The sequence below is a fragment of the Gorilla gorilla genome, chromosome 22 (assembly GCF_029281585.2).
Source record: "Gorilla gorilla gorilla isolate KB3781 chromosome 22, NHGRI_mGorGor1-v2.1_pri, whole genome shotgun sequence".
NCBI classification, from domain to species: Eukaryota; Metazoa; Chordata; class Mammalia; order Primates; family Hominidae; genus Gorilla; species Gorilla gorilla.
The window spans coordinates 45,495,146-45,518,408 of NC_073246.2; the positions used below are offsets into that span (position 1 = coordinate 45,495,146).

The 23,263-nt window shown below is 46.1% G+C and overlaps 1 protein-coding gene across 2 annotated transcripts in view; it reads left to right on the forward strand.

Moving 5' to 3' along the window:
* The window catches only part of RRP1B (ribosomal RNA processing 1B), a 36,531-nt gene that overhangs the window by 5,452 nt on the left and 7,816 nt on the right, over window positions 1-23,263 (forward strand). For both annotated transcript variants that reach the window (XM_004062881.4, XM_063702622.1), the window contains exons 2-13: window positions 4,901-4,983; window positions 7,329-7,386; window positions 8,886-8,971; window positions 9,646-9,707; window positions 10,044-10,173; window positions 11,255-11,319; window positions 11,717-11,898; window positions 18,241-18,335; window positions 19,539-19,636; window positions 20,754-20,773; window positions 21,788-21,919; window positions 22,500-23,224. In XM_004062881.4, coding sequence (XP_004062929.1) covers window positions 4,901-4,983; window positions 7,329-7,386; window positions 8,886-8,971; window positions 9,646-9,707; window positions 10,044-10,173; window positions 11,255-11,319; window positions 11,717-11,898; window positions 18,241-18,335; window positions 19,539-19,636; window positions 20,754-20,773; window positions 21,788-21,919; window positions 22,500-23,224 — 1,736 coding nt within the window. The remainder of the gene's footprint in view (window positions 1-4,900; window positions 4,984-7,328; window positions 7,387-8,885; window positions 8,972-9,645; window positions 9,708-10,043; window positions 10,174-11,254; window positions 11,320-11,716; window positions 11,899-18,240; window positions 18,336-19,538; window positions 19,637-20,753; window positions 20,774-21,787; window positions 21,920-22,499; window positions 23,225-23,263) is intronic.

Genomic DNA, 23,263 nt, shown 5'->3' on the forward strand with positions numbered 1-23,263 from the left:
ACTGTGCCTTTGCCTGTTATAGGTGTGGGCTATCCATAGCAGATGCTGGGCAGACCACATTATCACTTACTGTTGGCTTGACCCAATGGTATACTTACAAAACCATCTGGAAATAAATGTGCTGTTTTTAAGTGAGAAAGACCAGAATACAGAATATTATGCCATTTAGGTCACACACACAACTGTGCTTTTCTGCACTACCTGTAACTGTTCTGTAAATAAATGCACAGGAAAGATCTGGAAAGATGCACATCAGACAGGTTGCATCAGTCCCTCTGATTCAGAGCCTGGGATTCAGGAGGCAGGGAGCAAGACAAGCTTGTGATTATATCACTTTGATGGTGGTAAGGTTCTTTGCAATAAACGTGGTTTTATTAGTTAGGACTCTTTCAGTTGCAACTTGACAGAACATCTACGCCATGCTAGTTTTATTTTATTTTATTTATTTGTTTATTTTTTGAGATGGAGTCTCGCTCTGTCACTCAGGCTGGAGTGCAGTGGTGCGATCTTGGCTCACTGAAACCTCCGCCTCCTGGGTTCCAGCGGAACCCTTGGTGCCATTCTCTTGGGATTAAATGAGTGCACACTCCTAGTTCCTGTGGGATCTGACTGTTAAAGAGCCTGGCACCTTCCTCCTCCCTTGTTATGTGACATGACAACTCCCCTTCCTCTCCAGCCAAGACGGGACTCTCCCTGAGGTCCTCACCAGAAGCAGATGTTGGAGCCATGCTTGTACAGCCTGCAGAGCCTCAAGCCAAATAAACCTCTTGGCGTCAGGTGTTCCTTTATAGCAGCGTAACAGACTAAGACAGTGATGCAACTGGAAGGGCAGGAGCATTAACCAACTTAAACACAAAAAGAGGATTTGAAGGACCCAGGTTACTGCATGGGGTCAGGCTCAGGGCACTCCTTGTCCTTGCTGGGCAGCTACATTGGGATTTCCCTCCAAGGCTCTCCACCTTCAAGCAGGGTGTGGAGGGACTCTGTGGTCTGGGTGGGGCTTACCCCACATGGAGAGGCGGGGGCTTCTGCCAATTCAGCAGAATTCCCTTGGCCACAGGACAGGTTCAAGAAAAGCCAAGTGACCCTCTGCAGGTAAAAATCTTCTTGCTCAGTCCTTAGGAGTTTCTAGCTCTCTCCGTACTGGACTTGAAAAGAACACACAGTTTGTACCTGCTCCCAGCCACCTTGTAACACAGGTGGAGACTGTCTGAGAATGGAGACAATCTTTGGGGCAGCAGAGGTTGCAGTGGAGAAAAAAAAGGTGCTGGCACCAGCAGTTGAGCTCCTGCACAAAGTTGTGCTTCACTTTCCCCCTTAAAACTAGCATGGCTGCCAGGCATGGTGGCTCACGCCTGTAATCCCAGCACTACAGGCTGGGAGGCCAAGGCGGGCGGATCATGAGGTCAAGAGACTGAGACCGTCCTGGCCAACATGGCGAAACCCCGTCTCTATTAAAAACTACAAAACTTAGCTGGGTGCGGTGGCAGGTGCCTGTAATCCCAGCTACTTGGGAGGCTGAGGCAGGAGAATCGCTTGAACCCGGGTAGCAGAGGTTGCAGTGAGCCGAGATTGCACCACTGCACTCCAGCCTGGGCGACAGAGTGAAACTGTCTCAAAAAAAAAAAAAAATCCTTAATAGCATGAAATATCCAATCTGTTTAGTTTTTCTCATCAAATGTTTTTTATGAGCAATCCAAATGAGGACCACCCACTGCATTTGGTTAATATGTCTGCCAAGACGCTCTTAAAATCTAACAGTTCTTACCCATCTTTTTCTGTAGTTTATTTGTTGGAGGACTTGGGTCATATGCCTTGTAGAGTTTCACATATTTGGGGTTTGTTGACTGCATCCTATTGTCTCACTTACCATGTTCCTCTGTCTCCTGTATTTCCTATAAACTAGTATTAATAGTTAAGATTTGACACAGTTGGGTGTTTGTTTTTTGACACTTACTTTTGTAAGAATACTTCATAGGTTGGTGCAGCATTCTTCCTGTTGGCATCACCTCTGGCATCTGATGCGTGATTATTGCCTGTGCATGTTAATGATCGGTCGGTGGGTTTGGGTGTTGATGGTCTGACACATCCACTTTCAAGTTTCTTAATATCGTTTGTTTGTTTGTTTGTTTGTTTGTTTGTTTGAGAGACAGAGTTGCTCTGTTGCCCAGGTTGGAGTGCAGTGGCATGATTATAGCTTACTGCAGCCTCAAATTCCTGGGCTCAGGTCATCCTCCCACTTCAGCCACCTGAGTACTTGGGACTACAGGCACATGCCACCATGCTCTGCCAATTTTTTGGTTTTGTTGTTGGTGTGTGTGTGTGTGTGTGTTTAAGACAGGGTCTTGCTCTGTCGCCCAAGCTCCGTGGAGTACAATGTTATAGAGACTGGGTTTTGCTGTGTTGCCCAGGCTGGTCTCAAACTCCTGAGCTCAAGTGAGCCGCCACGCCTGGGTGATATCTTTTCATCTAATGTTTTAGCAGCTATTTATGATCCTTGCCCAAAGCCTTCAATTCACTGGGGATATATGTGGTCTTTGAACATGATTAAATATAAGTGCAGGTCACTGTGGCCAAGAAAAAAAAAGTTACTGCAACCATGACCGCAGTTGGCTCAGCTCTAGTGGGGTTTATTACTCATACCATACTTACGTTATCCACGTGAGGATCCCCAGGCATGACTTGTTCATAACAAGAGGGCAAGAGAACCAGTTGGTACATCTTCTCTCCAACTGTGAAAGGAAATATACTTTAATAAACTAGTTTTATGTTAGTTCCTGATATCTTGGTTTTACATGGAAAACTATCATGAAAGAATCAAAATGCAGGCCGGGCGTGGTGGCTCATGCCAGTAATCCCAGCACTTTGGGAGGCCGAGGCCAGCAGATCACCTGAGGTGAGGAGTTCCGGACCAGCCTGGCCAACATGGTGAAACCTTGTCTCCACTGAAAATACAAAAAATTAGCCAGGCGTGATGGCACACGCCTATAATCCCAGCTACTCTTGAGGCTGAGGCAGGAGAATCGCTTGAACCCGGGAGGCAGAGGTTGCAGTGAGCCGAGATTGTGCCACTGCACTCCAGCCTGGGCAACAGAGCAAGACTCTATCTCAAAAAAAAAAAAAGAATCAAAATGTACCATTATAAAATTGTTGATGGGAGAAAGACCCTTAGCAAAGTGGAAATCAATACCTGTAAATTAAGGTTAATGTACTCTGAATACACTAAATAAACTTTGGTCCATTAAAAGGTCTTTTTGTCACTTTTTTTTTTTTTTTTTTTTTTTTAGAGACGGACTCTCGCTCTGTTGCCCAGGCTGGAGTGCAGTGGCGCAATCTCAGCTCACTGCAAACTCCACCTCCTGGGTTCACACCATTCTACTGCCTCAGCCTCTGGAGTAGCTGGGACTATAGGCGCCCGCCACCATACCCAGCTAATTTTTTTTGTATTTTTAGTAGAGACGGGGTTTCACTGTGTTAGTGAGGATGGTCTTGATCATCTGATCCCCGTGATCCGCCCACCTCAGCCTCCCAAAGTGCTGAGATTACAGGCATGAGCCACCGCGCCCGGCCCTTTTTGTCACTTTTTAAGCATCTTTTGGAGTATTAAGATCACATTGATTCTAAATATTTGTTTGCATTCATCTAGTTTATAGCACTTTGTTGCTCCAAAAGATTTCTCCTAGGATCTCCTAGTAAAATCCTAATAAAAACCATTTGTAACACACATCAAGACTTGAGGATTCTGTTTGTGTTCTAATTTCATGTATCCATAGGCTCGGAAATTCCAAGAGTTTACACCTACCTTATCATTTTGTGATTCTTTATGTCAGTCAGCAAATACTTTATGACACCTCGGGCCTACTCAGGAGATCTAAGGCTGAACGAGACTGGTCACTCGATCATAGATCATGAAGGCAGAGATAGAGCCCTGAGTAGCTAGAGTCAGAACAAAGCCAACCCTGGTGATGCTGCAGTAAATGATCACCGTTACAGGGAGGGTGATTGACAAAGCCAACCTGGTGATGCCACAGTAAATGATCACCATTGCAGGGAGGGTGATTGACAAAGCCAACCTGGTGATGCCACAGTAAATGATCACCGTTGCAGGGAAGGTGATTGACAAAGCCAACCTGGTGATGCCACAGTAAATGATCACCGTTGCAGGGAGGGTGATTGACAAAGCCAACCTGGTGATGCCACAGTAAATGATCACCGTTGCAGGGAGGGTGATTGACAAAGCCAACTTGGTGATACCACAGTAAATGATCACCGTTGCAGGGAGGGTGACTGGGAGGCAGCCACTTTTGACCTCATACTAGGATCCTTAAAAGGTAATTTTTGCAAAAATATTCCAAAGCAGCGTCAGTGTCCCCGGGCCCTTTCCTAGGCCTTTGACTTTCAGATGTACTGTTTGGAGCTCCTGTGTCCTCAGCCTGACTGGTTTTCTGTTCCTCAGAAGTGGGGCTGCCCGTTGCTGGGGCTTCATTATGACTTGAGCAAGTCCCCCGCATCTCTTGTAAGATTTGCAGTTTTATTTCACGAGATCGGCGAAAATGTCGGTGTGCAGGATGGCTGCATGTGGTGGGCGGGGAGGGCCTTGATGAGAAGCTGATTTCATAAGTGGCCACTTTGTTCATGAATTTTGTGTTGTGATGACATTTGCTTCCTCACGCTGAGGCCGGGCCACCACTGCCACCCTACCCTGTAGCTGATAAAGCTGCAGGTACAGTAGTAATTTATTTGTGTTTCTTTTATAACAATAAGGAAACGTTTGCTTCAATTTTTTAAAAAGACGTGCAAACGAAAGAGAATTAAAATGTATGTGATACTTCACCACTTTCTAAACTTGAAGAAAAGAGATGCATAGACTCTAAGATGTTTGTATTGTTTTGCCTTCCAGGAGGTTTCAGTCAGGAAGAACTTCTGAAAATCTGGAAGGGGCTCTTCTATTGCATGTGGGTGCAGGATGAACCCCTTCTACAGGTAACATGCGTTCCCTTTGTCATGCTCCCGGGTTCTTGCTGTGGATGGATAAGAGACTTGATCACTCATGCTGTGCCAGTCCCCCGATACACTGACGCACACTGACAGTCATGCTTCAAGGAGTCATTTTCGTACCTCTTGTCCGTACAGAAAGGGATGCAGGGTCAACACAGTTAGGTGAATTGTCTTTTCAAATAAAACGAAAGATATGCATTCGTTGTCAATTTACTATCTCTCTGTAATATTTCATAGGTTCCACGCTAGGTTTTACATTACTTAAAGTTTCTCTCTTCTGTTAAGTTTATTTTTTGTGGTCAAGGATGGCATGACAGGAGCACTAACTAGTCAAGACCCTGTGAAACCCAGGACAGGGCAGCCGCGTCACTGGGCTTCGGGTTCCATGGAGAGCAGCGGTAGCGCTCAGCGAAAGCCTCCCTGTTAAAGCCGAGTGCGCCTGCGCAGTCACCCAAACGCGCAGCAGGCTCGGTCTCTCTGTGCGGGGCCTGCTGAGCCCGCTGAGCCCACCACCAAAGCCAACAGTAAAGAAGTGACTTTCACTTTTTAAAAGCTTTGTTCTGACCCATGAAAGTAGATCCGATCTGCCTCTGTAGAGGGAGAGCAGGCTTGTCCAACCCACAGCCACATGCGGCCCAGGATGGCTTCGAATGCAGCCCAACACAAATTCGGAAACTTTCTTAGGACCTTATGAGATTTTTTTTTTTTTAAGCTCTTCACTATTACTAGTGTTAGTGTATTCTGTGTGTGGCCCAAGACAGTTCTTCCAGTGTGGCCCAGGGAAGGCAAAAGACTGGACACCCCTGAGGTACAGGAACCAGCCTTGAAGAGAAGTGCTTGCAAGTCTCTGATGCAGATGACAGGTCCTCAGGGCAAGATTTTACTTTTCTGGGTTTTAATGTGCAGCCTTGCCACTCCTCCCGTGCTGCGTAATAACTTGTTTTAATTTATTTTTATTTTACTGAACATATTTTGAGTAGGAGCAGGGCAAAATATTTTTATATTACATTCAAAAGTAACAACCAGCAGCTTTAGTGGAGGAATAAAACCAATGGACAGAAATCTCATTTTCCCACGAAGGAAAACAGACCGGGTGTGGTGTGAGTCAGACTGATGAGGAGTGTGCTTTTCTCACGGAACCTCAGGAACAGAGGGCGTCTCCCCAGAGTGAACCTGCTGCACCTCAGCAGGGCATGCTCTCTCAGGGACCCCTTCACCCAGGACAGAGCCCAGAAGGCTGAGTTTACCTTCACATTCCACCTTGTCTCTGAGCAAGCTGTAGGGAGGACTTTCCCATGGCGTGCAGTGAGCATCCCCAGCATCTCACCTCTGTGGGGTCTGCCCTGCTGTCTTTGTGTTTCACATCATTTCTGGGATTATGATGAAGTTTTCTTTTTTTTTTTTTTTTTTTTACAGAGTTTCACTCTGTTGCCCAGGCTGAAGTGCAGGGGTGCCATCATGGCTCACTGTAGCCCCAACCTCCCTATTGCTCAGCTGATCCTCCTGCCTCAGCCACCCGAGTAGCTGGGACTACAGGTGCACGCCTCCATGCCTGGCTAATTTTTGTATTTTTTGTAGAGACTGGGTCTCATTGTGTTGCCTAGGCTGGCGTTGAACTCCTGGACTCGAGCAATCCACCCACCTCGGCCTCCCAAAGTGCTTGGGCTCCCATTACAGGCATGAGCTGCCCAGCCCAGCTTAGATGGGGGTTTTTTGGTGGTTGTTGTTGTTTTGAGATGGAGTCTAGCTCTGTCACCCAGGCTGGAGTGCAATGGCATGATCTTGGCTCACTGCACCCTCTACCTCCGAGTTCAAGCAATTCTGTCTCAGCCTCCCGAGTAGCTGGAACTACAGGCACACGCCACCACGCCTGACTAATTTTTGAATTTTTAGTAGAGATGTGGGGAGTGCCATCTTGGTCAGGCTGGTCTTGAACTCCTGACCTCAGGTGATCCACCTGCCTTGGCCTCCCAAAGTGCTAGGATTACAGGCATGAGCCACTGCACACGGCCAGATATTATAAAGCCAGGAACTGATAACTAATTTATTTCATCTCTAGTTCATCTGAACTGATAATTAGAGATGCTTTTTTAAACATGTAGCTTAACACAGTTCTTGCAGACATACCAAGTTAGCATAATAGTCCGTCAATATTGGAACTTACACATTTGATAAAATTCAGATATTCGGATACATACTTCTTAGTGGAAGTGACAAGAGGGGCAGACCTTCCCACCAGCAGAAGTGGGAGAAGGAAGCAGGCCGCAGCACAGGCATCTCATGTTGCCCCACGATAACCCCCATGTTTCTCCCCAACCCCGCCTCTGCAGGAAGAGCTCGCCAACACCATTGCACAGCTAGTCCATGCTGTTAACAACTCAGCGGCTCGTAAGTCCTGTTGTTTCTTCTGCTTCCTTCCAGGTTTTCCGACTTGCTAGTTTAATGGGAACCTTGTGCCGGTGTTGTGTAGATGTCAGGGGACAAGCCATTCCTGTTTTTAAAAGCTGTGATAAACTTAGTCATTGACTTGGTGAGGGGGCAAAGTGTCTTGGGGAGAATCAATTTGACATCTCAAAGATTTCAGAAAATGCTTTTAGAAATAACAATCCTCCAGAATCTTCAAATTCTGAGTTACTTTAACACTTGGAGCCTGGAGAGCCAGATGCAGGGTCCACGGTGACCTCTGGATGCCAGGTTCGTCTTCCCCAAGAGCAGAGCCGTCACTGGTAATAAATACATAGAAGACACCACCGGTCACAGACTATGAAGTAACTCCTCTCAACCATAGAGAAAAGAAATTAGTTAGGGTGCTTCTGTGTCAGGCGTTGATTGCTTGTAAAGGAAGAAAAAGGTAGCAGACTTCGTTTGTTCTGCTTAATGCTCTTCAGAAAAGCATCCTAATGATTTCAACCACCCCCAGTGGTGCTCTGAATATTAGCTGACTCATATTGAACAAAATTCTACATATGATGTATAATAGATTTGCAAAGATGAGAAAAGAATTGTGCAAAAAGAAATAAAGCCGAAAAATCAACAAAAATTGTTTTTGAATAAAAAAGTGCTAGTTCTGTGGGTCAGAAGAGAAAAATTCAGTTTTGTACTATAGCTCACCCAGATGACACCTATAATCAGACAAAAATATGAGTTTCTATATGGATTATATAAGTGTCAGAATTAATGGTTTTGAACTGATTGTTAGGTACCAATGCAGTAGGAAGAGTTACTAGAAGTGGAACAAGGAGTCTTTTGATTTTAAAAGAAACGTGGCTTTGCAATGGATAAAGGAAAAATGCTCCAGAGAGCATTCAAATCTGACATTACAGTGTTGCCAGCCCTTCCTATTATTCTGTTTTTATTTAAATTCAAAAGATCAAGGCCAGGCGTGGTGGCTCATGCCTGTAATCCCAGCACTTTGGGAGGCCGAGGTGGGTGGAATACCTGAGGCCAGGAGTTTGAGACCAGCCTGGCCAACATGGTTAAACCCCGTCTTTACTAAAAATACAAATATTAGCCGGGTGTGGTGGTGCGCACCTGTAATCCCAGCTACTCCGGAGGCTGAGGCAGGAGAATCACTTGAACCCAGGAGGCAGAGGTTGCAATGAGCTGAGATCGTGCCATTGCACTCCAGCCTGGGCCACAGAGTGGGACCCCGTCTCCAAAAAAAAAAAAAAAGTAAAAGATCTGCACAGTCTAAGTGATGTTTAATAAATAAGTGTAAAAGAAATGATTGAGTATATTTAATTATCAACAGATTTTCTAGCTGCCCAAGAATTACTGAGAAAAGTGAATAATAAATAATGCTAGTTTGTTCCTCTTCATTATTTTCTTGCTGTATGGTAGTATGTTGATGTGGAAGCCAAGTATTTAGAGCCTTTTGTTCACTGCAGAACACCTGTTCATTCAGACCTTTTGGCAAACCATGAATCGAGAATGGAAAGGAATAGACAGGCTGCGCCTGGACAAATACTATATGGTAAGATCTGCCACAGTGACTTCAAAAACTCCTGGGAAGAAAAGAATGTCCTTTATCTTAAAAACAATGGGAAGGTTTATTTGTGAAGCAAAACAAGCCACAGGCTTAGTGTGAAGGAAGAATTTGAATGTGTCCTGGAAAGCTTCTCTGTTTTGGCTTTTGCAGTTCTTAAGGATGAGTTTGGGGAGCATTAGTGAATATGTTGGGTATTTTTTGAGACAGAGTCTCTCTTGCTCTGTTCCCCAGGTTGGAGTGCAGTGGTGCGATCTCAGCTCACTGCGACCTCCGCCTCCTGGGTTCAAGTGATTCTCATGCCTCGGCCTCCTGAGTAGCTGGGATTACAGACGTGCACCACCATGCCTGGCTAATTTTTGTATTTTTAGTAGAGATAAGGGTTTGCCATGTTGGCCAGGGTGGTCTTGAACTCCTGGCCTCAAATGATCTGCCCACCTCAGCCTCCCAAAATGCTGGGGTTACAGGCGTGAGCCACTGTTCTTGGCTATGAATATGTTTTTTGATCTAGAAGTTAAATATGACTGTTGTGAATTTTTTTTTACTTTTGGGATCCAGGCCATAACAATTTCATTGGTCCCTTCATTCTGCTGAGCTGATTAATATTTCTTACCTTTCCTTTTTTTTTTTTTTTTTTTTTAACAAAAATTGCCTTTCTTTAGCTGATTCGTCTGGTCCTGAGGCAGTCCTTTGAAGTCTTGAAGCGAAATGGCTGGGAAGAAAGGTCAGTAAACCATTTGAGTTAGCATGTGGTAGCCTTAAAACTTAAAAGGTAGTAGAGTGTCAAGTTTTCTGAACTTGTAGAGTACCAATGAGAAGCTCGATACATCGTTACCTATAGAGAATTGAAATCCAGTAGAAGGCATAAAACAGTTAAGTATATGTGACAGTTAACATTTTATCCTGATTTAAGTGATTGCTTTTTTCCTTGTAAAATGATTTCAGCCTTGCATTGATTGTTAGGCTGTGTAGGTTCTAGACGGAGTATTTTTGTTTCTCTTTGGGAAGTGGGACGTGTTGGCATACTGTCATTCACAGAAGCATGCGTTTGGTTCTTTAGCCGAATCAAGGTTTTCTTGGATGTCCTGATGAAGGAGGTCCTGTGTCCTGAGAGTCAGTCTCCTAATGGAGTGAGATTCCACTTCATTGATATTTACCTGGATGAACTCTCCAAAGTCGGGGGGAAGGAGGTAAGCAGCTGCCGACAGGCTGCCCACGGGGTGAGGGGGCCGCCAGTGTTTGCAGTAGTCGCCAGTGAAGTGCTGTGGGGTGGCCCTTCGCATGACCAGCGACTGTAGCAGCATGAATTGCTTCAGTCCTGTCTGGGAATGTGTCCTAAGCAGCTGGTGGGATGGGATTTGTGCACTGAGGATGTACATGACAGTCTTACCTGTAAAATGGAATTGAAAGCAACCTACAGACTCCAATAAAGAACTCACTAACACAGGGGAGTGCTCAGGATCTAGGGAGCTTTATAAAGCGCTGGGAAAAGCTATGCAAATGGTAGACATTTTTAAGGTATATACTCATAAATAGACAAAAGGCTGGAAAGGAAACATACATTTTTTAGTATGCAAATGATTCTCTGAATGTGGGAATGTGCACAGATTTTACTTTTCTTTCACAGGTGTTTTGCAGGGAACATGTATTTTTTTGATTAAAAGAAAATATGTTATATTCAAAACAATAATTCTTTTGTCTCACACTTGGAGGCACTGTCCCTGTTACCCCTTGTAGAGGAAGTATATGTATGTCCTGTATCAGGTTTGTCCAGCCCGCGGCCTGAGAGCTGCGTGGGGCCCAGGGCAGCTTTGAATGTGGCCCAACACAAATTTATAAACTTTCTTAAAATAGTATGAGATTTTTTTTTTGCATTTTATTTTATTTTATTTTATTTTTAGCTCATCAGCTGTTGTTAGTGTGTGTGTATTTTAGGTGTGGCCCAAGACAGTTCTTCTTCCATTATGGCTCGGGGAAGTCACAAGATTGGACACCCGTGTGGTATATGTTAGGCATATAGGATAGTGCAGGTCAGGCTGGGTGGCTTCCTCCAGCCACTGCACTAAGATACCAAGTAGCTGGAGGGCGGCCTCAATCTTCAGCCTGGCTCCAGGCTTCTGTGGCATTCCACAGGGGCGCTTTGGGGCTGTGTGAGACAGGCATTGCTTGGTCTAACTCCACCTTTGTAAAAGATGGGAATGGTCCCTTTTTCAAGGACACGTCAAGAAGGGAAAGGCTCTTTCTCAGTTTTTCCCTTTTTCTAAATTACAGCTTTTAGCAGATCAGAATCTCAAGTTTATCGATCCATTCTGCAAAATCGCTGCGAAGACGAAGGAGTAAGTGATTCCCCTGTTCGTTCCTCCTGCTCCGTGGCACTTGCTCATGGGGAGTTGCTTGCGGTCGTGCAGCCTGGCGCGGGGTACCCAGGACACTGCTTCACAGCAGAGAGCGGCTGGAGAAGACAGCCGAAGCTTTGAGCAGTGATTTGGCTCTTCTAGCTTCAGTATTTGCCTCACTCATTCCAGGAATGCCCTCCCACACCCAAAGATCTGACCGCTGGGCATCCCATGCCTGTCAGGTGGCACTTAGGCAGTTCCTCTCAGATGCTTGCTGGCCCATGGGGGCCACTCCAGACCACAGCAACGTGTGCAGGGCTTCCCTCTGCGCCCCTGAAGCCAGAAGGCCAGGCCGTTTGTTCTCATCACATGCTCTCTGCTGTGCTTCTACCCTCAGCCACACCCTGGTGCAGACCATAGCTCGGGGTGTCTTCGAAGCTATCGTAGATCAGTCTCCTTTTGTGCCTGAAGAGACGATGGAGGAACAGAAGACAAAAGTGGGTGATGGTGACCTCTCTGCTGAGGAGATACCTGAAAATGAGGTATCCTTGAGAAGAGCTGTCAGTAAAAAGAAGACAGGTAGGAGGATGTTCTTGGTCAGTGTAGCTTTCTTTCTGCTAAAATCCTCCTCAGACAAACAGTTTTTAATACATTTGTTGGCATCTTACTGAATGCAACCTAGAGTTGATGGCTCTGCCTCAGCCCCTCCCAAGAAAGGCAGCAGAGGTGGGTTCATTGTGCCTGGGGGGTGCCTAGCGGGGCTCTGGGGAGACCTGAGATCTGTCCCATGTGGCATACACACATTTCTGTACCTCCCAGCATCTCAGGACTCTCCTCGAGGATTTTACCATTGTCACTGCTAGTGCTTTTTGTTTGCTTTGTTGTTTTTTGTTTGACACGCTAACACCTTAGCATGGCCTCGTTTCTACAGGTTACTCGAGGGACGTACGCTTGTTTCTGTGTCTGTCCTTTCTCAACTCATGGCTTCCTTCAGGGAATGTTTTTCTTTTTCTTGGGATGTTTAAATGCCTACTGTGTACTGACATCATTCTTACTACTGTTTTATGTCTGGACTTAATGTAGAATGTGCATTTGAAGTTGCAGGCCCGTCCAAACGCTCACCACAGTGCTTTATGGCATCCGAATGCACAAAATGAGGGAAATGGTTAGATCACAGCTTACCCATGCTTTTGAAGTGTTATATACCCATTTAAAAGCAAAGCTCCTAAAAACTAAGGACCAAAGGAAATGTGACAGACATATATTTTTTTTTTTAAAGCAGGGCACAAACTCTACGTAGAAGGAGTCTGATTTATTGTTTGGGTTTTCTTTAATTATTATGGCTGTATAATAGTTGTGCATCTGATTTGTTTTTAAACGTTTATTTGTGCTTTTATTTTAAGTGAGAACATAAAATATTTGGTTTTCCATTCCTGAGTTACTTCACTTAGAATAATGGTCTCCAACTCTAGCCAGGTTGCTGTGGATACCATTATTTCATTCCTTTTTATGGCTGAGTAGTATTCACGGTATATATACCACGTTTTCTTTGTCCACTCATTGGTCAATGGGCATTCAGGCCGGTTCCATGTTTTTTGCAGCTGTGGATTGTGCTGCTATAAACATGCGTATGCAAGTGTCTTTTTTCATATAGTGGCTTCTTTTCCTCTGGGTAGATACCCTGCCGTGGAATTGCTGGATCAAATGGTGGATCTACTTTTAGTTCTTTAAGGAATCTCCACACTGTTTTCCGTAGTGGTTGTACTAGTTGACATTCCCACCAGCAGTGTAGAAGTCTTCCCTGTTCACCACATCTGTGCCAACATCTTTTTTTTTTTGAGATGGAGTTTTGCTTCTTGTCGCCCAGGCTGGAGTGCAATGGTGCCATCTCAGTTCACTGCAGCCTCCACCTCGCAGGTTCAAGCGATTCTCTTGCCTCAGCCTCCTGAGTAACTGGGATTACAGACACCCGCCACCAAGCCCAGCTAATTTTTTGCATTTTAGTAGAGATGGGGTTTGATCATGTTGGCCAGGGTGGTCTCAACCTCCTAACCTCAGGTGATCACCCACCTCGGCCTCCCAAAGTGCAGGGATTACAGGCATGAGCCACCGCGCTCGGCCGCCAACATCTATTATTCTTTGATTTTTTAAATTATGGCCATTCTTGCTGGAGTGAGGTGGTATCTGATTATGGTTTTCATTTGCATTTCCGTGTGTTTGTTGACCATTTGTATATCTTCTTTTGAGAACTGTCTGTTCGTTTCCTTAGCCCACTTTTTGATGGGATTGTTTTTTTCTTGCTGATTTGTTTGAGTTCCTTGTAGATTCTGGATATTAGTCCTTTGTTGGCTGCATAATTGGCAAATCTTTTCTCCCATTTTGTTTGTTTATTCTGCTGATTATTTCTTTTGCTGTGCAGAAGCTTTTTAGTTTAATTAAGTCACATCTGTTTCTGTTTTCATTGCATTCGCTTTTAGGTTCTTGGTCATGAACTCTTTACCTAAGCCAACATCTGGAAGAGTTTTTCTAATGCTGTCTTCTACAATTTGTATGGTTTCAGGTCTTATATTTAAGGTTTTAATCCATCTTGAGTTGGTTTTTCTATAAGGTGAGAGATGAGGATCCAGTTTCATTCTTCTTGACAATTATCCCAGCACCATTTTTGAATAGGGTGTCCTTTCCCCACTTCGTTTTTGTTTGCTTGGTTGAGGATCAGTTGAGTGTAAGTATTTGGGTTTCTTTCTGGGTTCTCCTGTTCCCTTGGTCTACATGCCTATTTTTATACCAGTACCAGTACCATGCCATTATGGTGACTATGGCTTTATAGTATAGTTTGAAATCGGGTGTTCTGATGTCTCCGGGTTTTTGAGGGTTTTTTTGTTTTTTGTTTTTTGGTGTTTTGGTGTTTTGGGGTTTTTTTGGCGGGGGGGAGGGGGGAGAGACAGAGTCTTGCTCTGTCGCCCAGGCTGGAGTGCAATGGTGCGATCTCAGCTCACTGCAACCTCTGCCTCCCATGTTCAAGCGATTCTCATGCCTCAACCTCCGTAGTAGCTGGAATGGCGGGCGCCACCACGCCCGGCTAATATGTCTTTGTATTTTTAGTAGAGATGGGGTTTCACCATGTTGGCCAGGCTGATCTCGAACTCCTGACCTCAAGTGATCCACCAGCTTCAGCCTCCCAAAGTGCTGGGATTACAGGCATGAGCCACTACTCCCAGCCTCTAGATTTATTCTTTTTCCTTAGTCTTGCTTTGGCTATGCAGGCTCTTTTTTGATTCCATATGAATTTTAGGATTGTTTTTTTCTAGTTCTGTGAAGAATGATGATGGTATTTTTATGGGAATTGTGTTGAATCTGTAGATTGCTTTTGCCAGTATGGTCGTTTTCACAATATTGATTCTACCCATCCGTGAGCATGGGATGTGCTTCTGTATTTCCATTTGTTTGTGTCATCAGTGACTTCTTTCAGCAGTGTTTTGTAGTTTTCCTTGTAGAGATCTTTCACATCCTTGGTTAGGTATATTCCTAAGGTTTTTGAGGTTTTGTTGTTTGTTTTGTTTTTTGTTGTCGTTGTTTTGGTAGGGGTTTTTTTGCAGCTGTTGTAGAAGGGAGTGAGTTCTTGATATGATTCTCAGCTTGGTCGTTGTTGGTGTATAGCCGTCATACTGATTCGTGTAAATTGGTTTTGTATCCTGAAACTTTGCTGAATTCATTTACCATTCTAGGAGCTTTTTGGATGAGTCTTTAGGGTTTTCTAGGTATATGATTGTATCATCGGCAAACACTGACTTTGACTTCTTCTTTACCAATTTGGATGCCGTTTATTTCTTTTGTGTGATTGCTCTGGCTAGGATTGTTCGTGCTTTTAAAAAATCTGGAAGGATAAACCAAAATGTTTTATTTATTTATTTAGAGACAGGGTCGGCCGGGCGCAGTGGCTCAGGCCTGTAATCCCAGCACTTTGGGAGGCGGAGACAGGCGGATTACAAGGTCAGGAGTTCGAGACCAGCCTGACCAACATGCTCAAACCCTGTCTCTACTAAAAATACAAAAAAAAAAAAATAGCCAGGCATGGTGGCACATGCCTGTAACCCCAGCTACTCAGGAGGCTGAGGCAGGAGAATCACTTGAACCTGGGAGGCGGAGGTTGCAGTGAGCAGAGATCGAGCCACTGCACTCCAGCCTGGGCGACAGAGGGAGACGCCATCTCAAAAAAAAAAGAGAGAGAGAGAGAGACAGTGTCTTGCTCTGTTGCCCAGTCTGCAGTGCAGTGGAGCAGTCATGGTTTATTGCGGCCTCAACCTCTTGGGCTCAAGTGATCCTCGCACTTCAGCCTCCCAAGTAGCTGGGACCACAAGCACACACCTCTTTATTTTTTGTAGAGACAGGGGTCTCACTATATTGCCCAGGCTGATCTTAAACTGTTAGGCTTAAGCATTCCACCCACCTCAGCCTCCCAAAGTGCTGGGATTAAAGGCATGAGCCACCACACCTAGCCCAAAATGTTAGTATAGTTAGCTGTAGGTGGCAGAATTATGGGTGATTTCTGTTTCCTTTGTACTTCTCTATTTTCTACAGTGATTATATATTATATTTAATCAGAAAAAATCAAGCCGGTTGCAGTGGCTCATGCCTGTAATCCCAGCACTCTGGGAAGCCCAGGCAGTCGGATAACTTGAGGTCAGGAGTTCGAGACCAGCCTGGCCAACATGGTGAAACCAAGTCTCTACCAAAAAGTACAGAAATTAGCCAGGTATGGTGGCGTGCGCCTGTAGTCCCAGCTACTTGGGAGGCTGAGGTGGGAGAATCACTTGAACCCAGGAGGTGGAGGCTGAAGTGAGCCGAGATCATGCCACTGCACTCCAGCCTGGGCAACCAAGCAAAACCCTGTCTCAAAAAATAAATAAATAGATAGATAGATAGATAGATAGATAGATAGAATCAAGAACCTTTTTTTTTCTTTTTAATTTTTAGACCTGGTGGACGGGAAGTAATTTTTTTTTTTTTTTTTTTGAGATGGAGTTTCACTCTTGTCGCCCAGGCTGGAGTGCAGTGGCGCAATCTCAGCTCACTGCAACCTCCGCCTCCCGGGTTCAAGCAATTCTCCTGCCTCAGCCTCCCAAGTAGCTGGGATTACAGGCATGCGCCACCATGCTTAGCAAAATTTGTATCTATCTTTTGGTCAGGCTGGTCTCGAACTCCCGACCTCAGTTGATCCGCCCGCCTGGGCCTCCCAAAGTCTTGGAATTACAGACAGGCGTGAGCCACCGTGCCCGGCCAAGAATCTTTAAAAGAAAGAAAAAATACTCTGGCCAGGCATGGTGGCTCACACCTGTAATCCCATCACTTTGGGAGCCTGAGGTGGGAGGATCGCTTGAGCCTAGGAGTTGGAGACCAGCTTGGGCAACATAAGAAGACCTTGACTTTACAAAAATTTTAAAATTAGCCAAGCGTGGTGGCACATGCCTGTGGTCTCAGCTACTCAGGAGGCTGAGCTGGGAGAATCAGTTGAACCTGGGAGGGTGAGGCTGCCGTGAATCATGATCGTGTCACTGCACTGCGTCCTGGGCAACAGAGCTACCAGCGACCCTGTCTCAAAAAAGAAAGAATAAAAGAAATAGTCTAGTCTAGGTGTGGAGACTCATGCCTATAATCCTAGTACTTTGGAAGGCCAAGATGGGAAGATCACTTGAGCCCAGGAGTTTGAGACCAGCTTGGGCAACATAATGAGACCCCCCATCTCTAAAACAAAACAAAAAAAAGAAATAGTCTGATTTTAAATTTGGTGTAGATAACAGAGTTGACTAAGGACCTGGAGCAAATTTTATGTGGTCATGGGCGTAGTCTCTGGGTCCCTCCGCTCCCCACATTGCTGTCAGCCTAACCTGGACACAGACTCTCTTCCAAGTGCAGTTCCGGACATTCCCTCCCAGTTGCGTTCATGAAATGTGTGCTGCGCCTGCCCCATCCTCCCCAGGCCTTGCCCTGATGTCGCACCACTAATAAGCTTAGAGGGTTCCAGAAACGGTACACGTTTAAGATAATTTTGAGTTCTCCTGAGTCTGTTTAATCTGCTTCTTCATAGGCTGTAACACTCTGAATTTTTTAAGTGCTAAAAGTTGCATTAATATTGACTTGTGCTTCCTGAAGCATGCTCGTGAAAAGTGACTGTACTGCTGTGACAGGTTCTCACCAAGGTCCTAAACTGACCTGAGACTAGGGCCGGATTCCTGCGTCCATGCTCCTACCCCTGGTGGTCCAGGGCGATGCAGTGTCCCATCCGCTTGCCTACGTCCCTGGACAGGAGCTTCCCATTCACCACAGCCTTCGTCCTAACGGGACCATGTGTGGGGGAGGGAATCATCGAAGGCAGCAGGGAATTGGGGTTTTATGGGTACAAAAGGCAAAACATGTGCTTTTTCCAGACTTATCTTCATTCCCATAGCCTGAACAATCAAAATGTCCTGGGAAATTATAAATGGCTTTGCAGAGTTTTTCTCCTTAAATAAATTTTCTTTCACTTTTTCTTTTTTTGAGACGGAGTCTCGTTGTCGCCCGGGCTGGAGTGCAGTGGCATGATCTCGGCTTACTGCAACCTCTGCCTCCTGGGTTCAAGCGATTCTCATGCCTCAGCCTCCCAAGTAGCTGGGATTACAGGCACCCGCAACCACGCCCAGCTAATTTTTGTATTTTTAGTGGAGATAGGGTTTCGCCATGTTGCCCAGGCTGATCTAGAATTCCTGGCCTCAAGTGATCCACCCACCTCAGCCTCCCAAAGTGGTAGAATTACAGGCGTGAGCCACCATGCCCAACCTTCTTTTTTTGCTAAGAGACACCTAATTAGACAGTGGCTCCTGTGGAAGTAGTCACTTCTGTGTATTTGATATGTCAAGAATTTGGTCTTTGGGTATATTTTGACAGCACTGGGCAAAAATCATTCCAGAAAAGATGGACTCAGTGATGAAAGAGGAAGAGATGACTGCGGAACCTTTGAGGACACAGGGCCCCTTCTCCAGGTGGGTGGCAGTTGTTGCTTTTTATAGACTATAGATCTGCTGCGGAGTAGCCTGACTGGAGAATTAGGGTCACAGCTAGTTAAGCTCTAAGGCCTGAAGTGTAAACTCCTTTTTAATCCCTTCAGTCACTAAATGTCACCTTCCGAAGAATAACCTTATTGGAGACAAGGAAATGTAAATATGATGGAGTTTTGAAAGAGATAGTAGCACTTATTTTGAATGGCTAAGCTCTGCTCTGTTCTCTACCACAGAGCCAGCTCTAGTGGCACTTTTCAAATAAAAAAAAGTTTGCCAAGTACAGATTGCAAATCTAGATTAAATTTAAAAAGAAGCACACCCTCCGGCCGGGTGCATTGGCTCACGCCTGTAATCCCAGCACTTTGGGAGGCCCAGGCGGGCAGATCACCTGAGGTCAAGAGTTCGAGACCAGCCTGGCCAACACAGTGAAACCCGTCTCTACTAAAAATACAAAAATTAGCCCGACACAGTGGCACGCGCCTGTAATCCCAGCTACTCGGGCAGCTGAGGCAGGAAAATCATTTGAACCCGGGAGGTGGAGGTTGCAGTGAACTGAGATCATGCCACTGCACTCCAGCCTGGGTGACAGACTCTGGCTCAAAAAAAAAAAAAAAAAAAGCACACCCAGGTAAATTTTGTTGTGGGTACTCTATCACAATTTTTTTTTTTTTAAGAATTACTTACCCAGCTTTTCCCAAGAATAATTTTTTTCTTTTTTTTTTGAGACAGAGTCGCACTCTGTCGCCCAGGCTGGAGTGCGGTGGCTCAATCTCGGCTCACTGCAAGCTCTGCCTCCTGAGTTCACGCCATTCTCCTGCGTCAGCCTCCCGAGTAGCTGGGACTGCAGGCACCCGCCATCACGCCCGGCTAATATTTAGTATTTTTAGTAGAGACGGGGTTTCGCTGTGTTAGCCAGGATGGTCTCGATCTCCTGACCTTGTGATCCACCCGCCTCAGCCTCCCAAAGTGCTGGGATTACAGGCATGAGCCACCGCGCCCGGCCTGAACATGCATTTTTCAAAGGTAGTGCTTGTGCTCCTGGTTGCCAAGTCCCAGCACAAGCTTGTTTAGCCTATCTGTTGCCAAATGCTTCAGTAAGGGTTTCTCTTACTAGCAGATGTAAATGGCCAAGTCAGGCAGTGTTGTTTGGCTGCAGACTTATGTTTAGTTTCTCTTCCTGCCTAGTTTGACTATAAGGCTGTTGCTGATCGACTCCTGGAAATGACCAGCAGGAAGAACACGCCCCACTTCAACAGGAAGCGCCTCTCCAAACTCATCAAGAAGTCAGTAACTGGGGAGAGGGTTCTGACATCATCATTCCTTTAGTTCTCATCTCCTGGTGTGGGACAAGCCATCTGCATGCTCATCTTTTTTCTTTCTTCTTTTTTTGTCCTTTAATGCTTTTGTGTATAGCAATGTAATAGACACGTGTAAACTGAAAAGCTCAATGGAAACAGCAGTCCCACCCCTCAGGTTCCATTCTTCCAGTGCAGCCATACTCATCTCTTAGCTGCTTTAGAATGATGTGAAGTCTATTCATGTCTAAAATGAACCAACCAGAAACTGATGTGAATCTGCTATTTAGGTGTCTTCTGCTGGTGTGCTGCTGAGATAGATAGGGTTAATTCTTTACCTCTCCCCTCCCTCCCATATGGCTATGCCAAAAGTGTTAGTTAATTCAGCTGTCAGTGTTGACGTCACTCTGACCATAGTGACATGATGACCTGGAATTCATGGAGGGCCTCGTGTGGCTTGCTGTCATTGGTGACAACAACTGTCTGATCACACTCTAAGAGCCGGGCACTGCTCTGAGCACTTTGTATACATTCAAGTATTCCATGTTAAGCCCCCAGAAAGTAGCTCCTGTAGTTTTGCCCATTTCCCAGCTGGTTCTTAGGGCACAGGATGGTCCTAGCTTGCCTGAGGTCCCTGCCATCCAGTGTCTCCTCCCCCATGCACCTCCCCACACTGCGCTTCGATGCGTCTTGTTTGTTCTAATGCACAAAAATTGTGTGAAGCAAAACATGGCTTCGCCTTTGTCCACTGGAGAATTGAATATGAGAGAGATCTAAGCTATTTCTGCCTTCAGAAACAAAAATTGAATTTCTTAGTTTGATTTGGGTGTGCCAAGATGCATCTTTGGCCCGCCGTGTCCTTGCTGGTATTGATGGTAACCGAGGGTGGCACTGGCCTTGAGCTTTTTGGCTTTTGTATTGCACCACCCTTCCCTCACAGAATTTCCTGTCTAGCCTCCCCTCCTGGAGGAGAACGTGAATTAACAACTATTTAACTATGGCTTGTATTTTAAAAATTAAATACATGTGTCTACAGAAGACAGAAGGGATTTCTTTATGAACATTTGTTATTTATTTTTTATTTTTTATTTTTTTTTATTTTTAGATTCCAAGACCTTTCTGAAGGTGAGGCGCGCCAAGAATCATCATTCATGATGTTTTTCATGAATATGGACCCCACTGGGGGTGTTGATGCCAAACGCTGAGAAACAAGATTGAAAGAACTTTACTGAAAACCTCTAATGAGAAATAATAGTCCCTAGCCCAGGCAAAATAGCAAGGCCGCATCTCTACTAAAAATGAAAAGATTAGCCAGGCATGGTGGCGTGATCCTGTAGTCCCAGTCACTTGGGAGTCTAAGAGGGGAGGATCGCTTGAGCCCAGGAGGTCCAGGATGCAGTAAGTTGTAATCACACCACTGCACTCCAGCCTGGGTGACACAACAAGACCCCAACTTTTAAGAAAGACAGACCAGCCCTTACCTAGTCATACCGCAGTACAGCGTGGGAAGTGATGCAAGCCTAGGGCTCCCTGCAGCCTGCCCACCTTCCTATCCCGGGCTCTCCCTAACCCCCAAAGCAAGAGGGCAGACCGCTCTCATGTGTGGGTACTGCAATGTTTTGATTTGGTTTTTATTATTTTAACTAGATGGATTTTCAATGGCCTAGGAAGGTTTTAATTGGATACTCTATGAAGGTAAAAAATGTAATTTCTCAGGATCCCTTTCATTTGCTGTTATGGTCAGTGGTCCCCCCGGGAAAGGCTGATGCTGTAAGCTTCGTTACATTTGGACAAGTCAGTGAAGTTACCCCATACCCCTCATTCACTAGGGACACTTGGAATTGGGAAAGGCACCAGCAAGCTGGTTGGAATGCAGAGACCGCATTAGCCAAGTATCCGGGGTCCAGCCATGGAGGGTGTCACCGAGGGCTTGTGATCCCTTGCCTTGCCTTGGTTGAGAAATCCACAAAGCTTTTTTAAGTCTGTAATTCCTGTGTCAGCAGCGCTCAGGTTTGGGTGGGAGAAACGGTGAGGAACAATGATGATGAGGCAGAAATTGGGAGGGGTGCTGCTCTTAGGCCCCTGGGGCAGAGTCTTGAGCACCTGGGGAAGCTAACAGTGTGTCACTCTGGCATCTAGGAAGCAGTATATCTCAACTCAGTTTTGCGGAGGACATTTCTGCTGATGAAGATGACCAAATCCTCAGTCAAGGAAAGCATAAGAAGAAAGGAAATAAACTTTTAGAGAAAACTAACTTGGAAAAGGAGAAAGGTAAGCTGTAAAGCTAAAAAGAAGGGCACGACTCAGCCCTTGGGGAGTGGCGTGCACCATGGAGGCCTCGGAGACTTGAGCTCGTGCCGTCATAAAGCATTAGCAGAGCCCAAAGCTTCAGTCTTTAATGGCTGGGAGGTAAAGGCGGTTTTCCAAGTGTTGTGCTGTTTTTGATGGAGCTGCGTCCCCACCTCACCCCGCTCACGTCCGCCTGCTCTCCACGGCACCTCTGCAGGGAAGCAGGAGCTGCAGGGAGCACTGGGGGGCGGCTGTTTGATGACCACTCTAGGTCTATGGTTTTTACCCTTGAGCCCTAAAATTAGTGGAAATGGGACTATTTCAGTTCCATATGTGTTTATAAACGGACAGAAGGAAAGCTTCCAGTCACAGTTGGGGATGGAGGAAGTGGGACCAGACGACAAAGGTAGTGGGCGCACCAAGTACCTCAAGGGAGACAGGAACTTTCCTGGTGGTAGAATGTCAGGAAATTGCATCCGCCAGTCATACTGCCTGAGAATCGCCAGCAGGACTCTGGCCCAGCCGGCACTGGGTGCTTGTTGATGGGTTTCTGTCTTTTTAGGAAGCAGAGTCTTTTGTGTAGAGGAAGAGGACAGTGAAAGCAGTCTTCAAAAGAGAAGAAGGAAGAAGAAGAAGAAGCACCACCTGCAGCCTGAAAATCCAGGCCCAGGGGGTGCAGCCCCGTCCCTGGAACAGAACCGGGGCAGGGAGCCCGAGGCCTCTGGGCCGAAAGCCCTGAAGGCACGTGTGGCCGAGCCAGGTGCAGAGGCCACATCCAGCACTGGGGAGGAGAGTGGCTCCGAGCATCCTCCAGCCGTCCCCATGCACAATAAAAGGAAACGGCCACGGAAGAAGAGCCCGAGGGCCCACAGGGAAATGTTGGAATCAGCAGTGTTGCCCCCAGAGGACATGTCTCAGAGTGGCCTGAGTGGCAGTCATCCTCAGGGACCTAGAGGGTCCCCGACAGGTGGAGCCCAACTCCTAAAAAGGAAGCGGAAACTTGGAGTTGTGCCCGTCAATGGCAGTGGCCTGTCCACACCGGCCTGGCCTCCATTGCAGCAGGAAGGCCCTCCCACAGGCCCCGCAGAGGGGGCGAACAGCCACACCACCCTGCCCCAGCGCAGGAGGCTGCAGAAGAAGAAGGCAGGGCCCGGCAGCCTGGAGCTCTGTGGCCTGCCCAGCCAGAAAACAGCAAGTTTGAAAAAGAGGAAGAAAATGAGAGCGATGTCAAACTTGGTAGAGCACAACGGGGTGCTGGAGTCCGAAGCTGGGCAACCCCAGGCTCTGGTAAGGTGGGAACACCCACAGGCCAGCTCGCCACAGAGG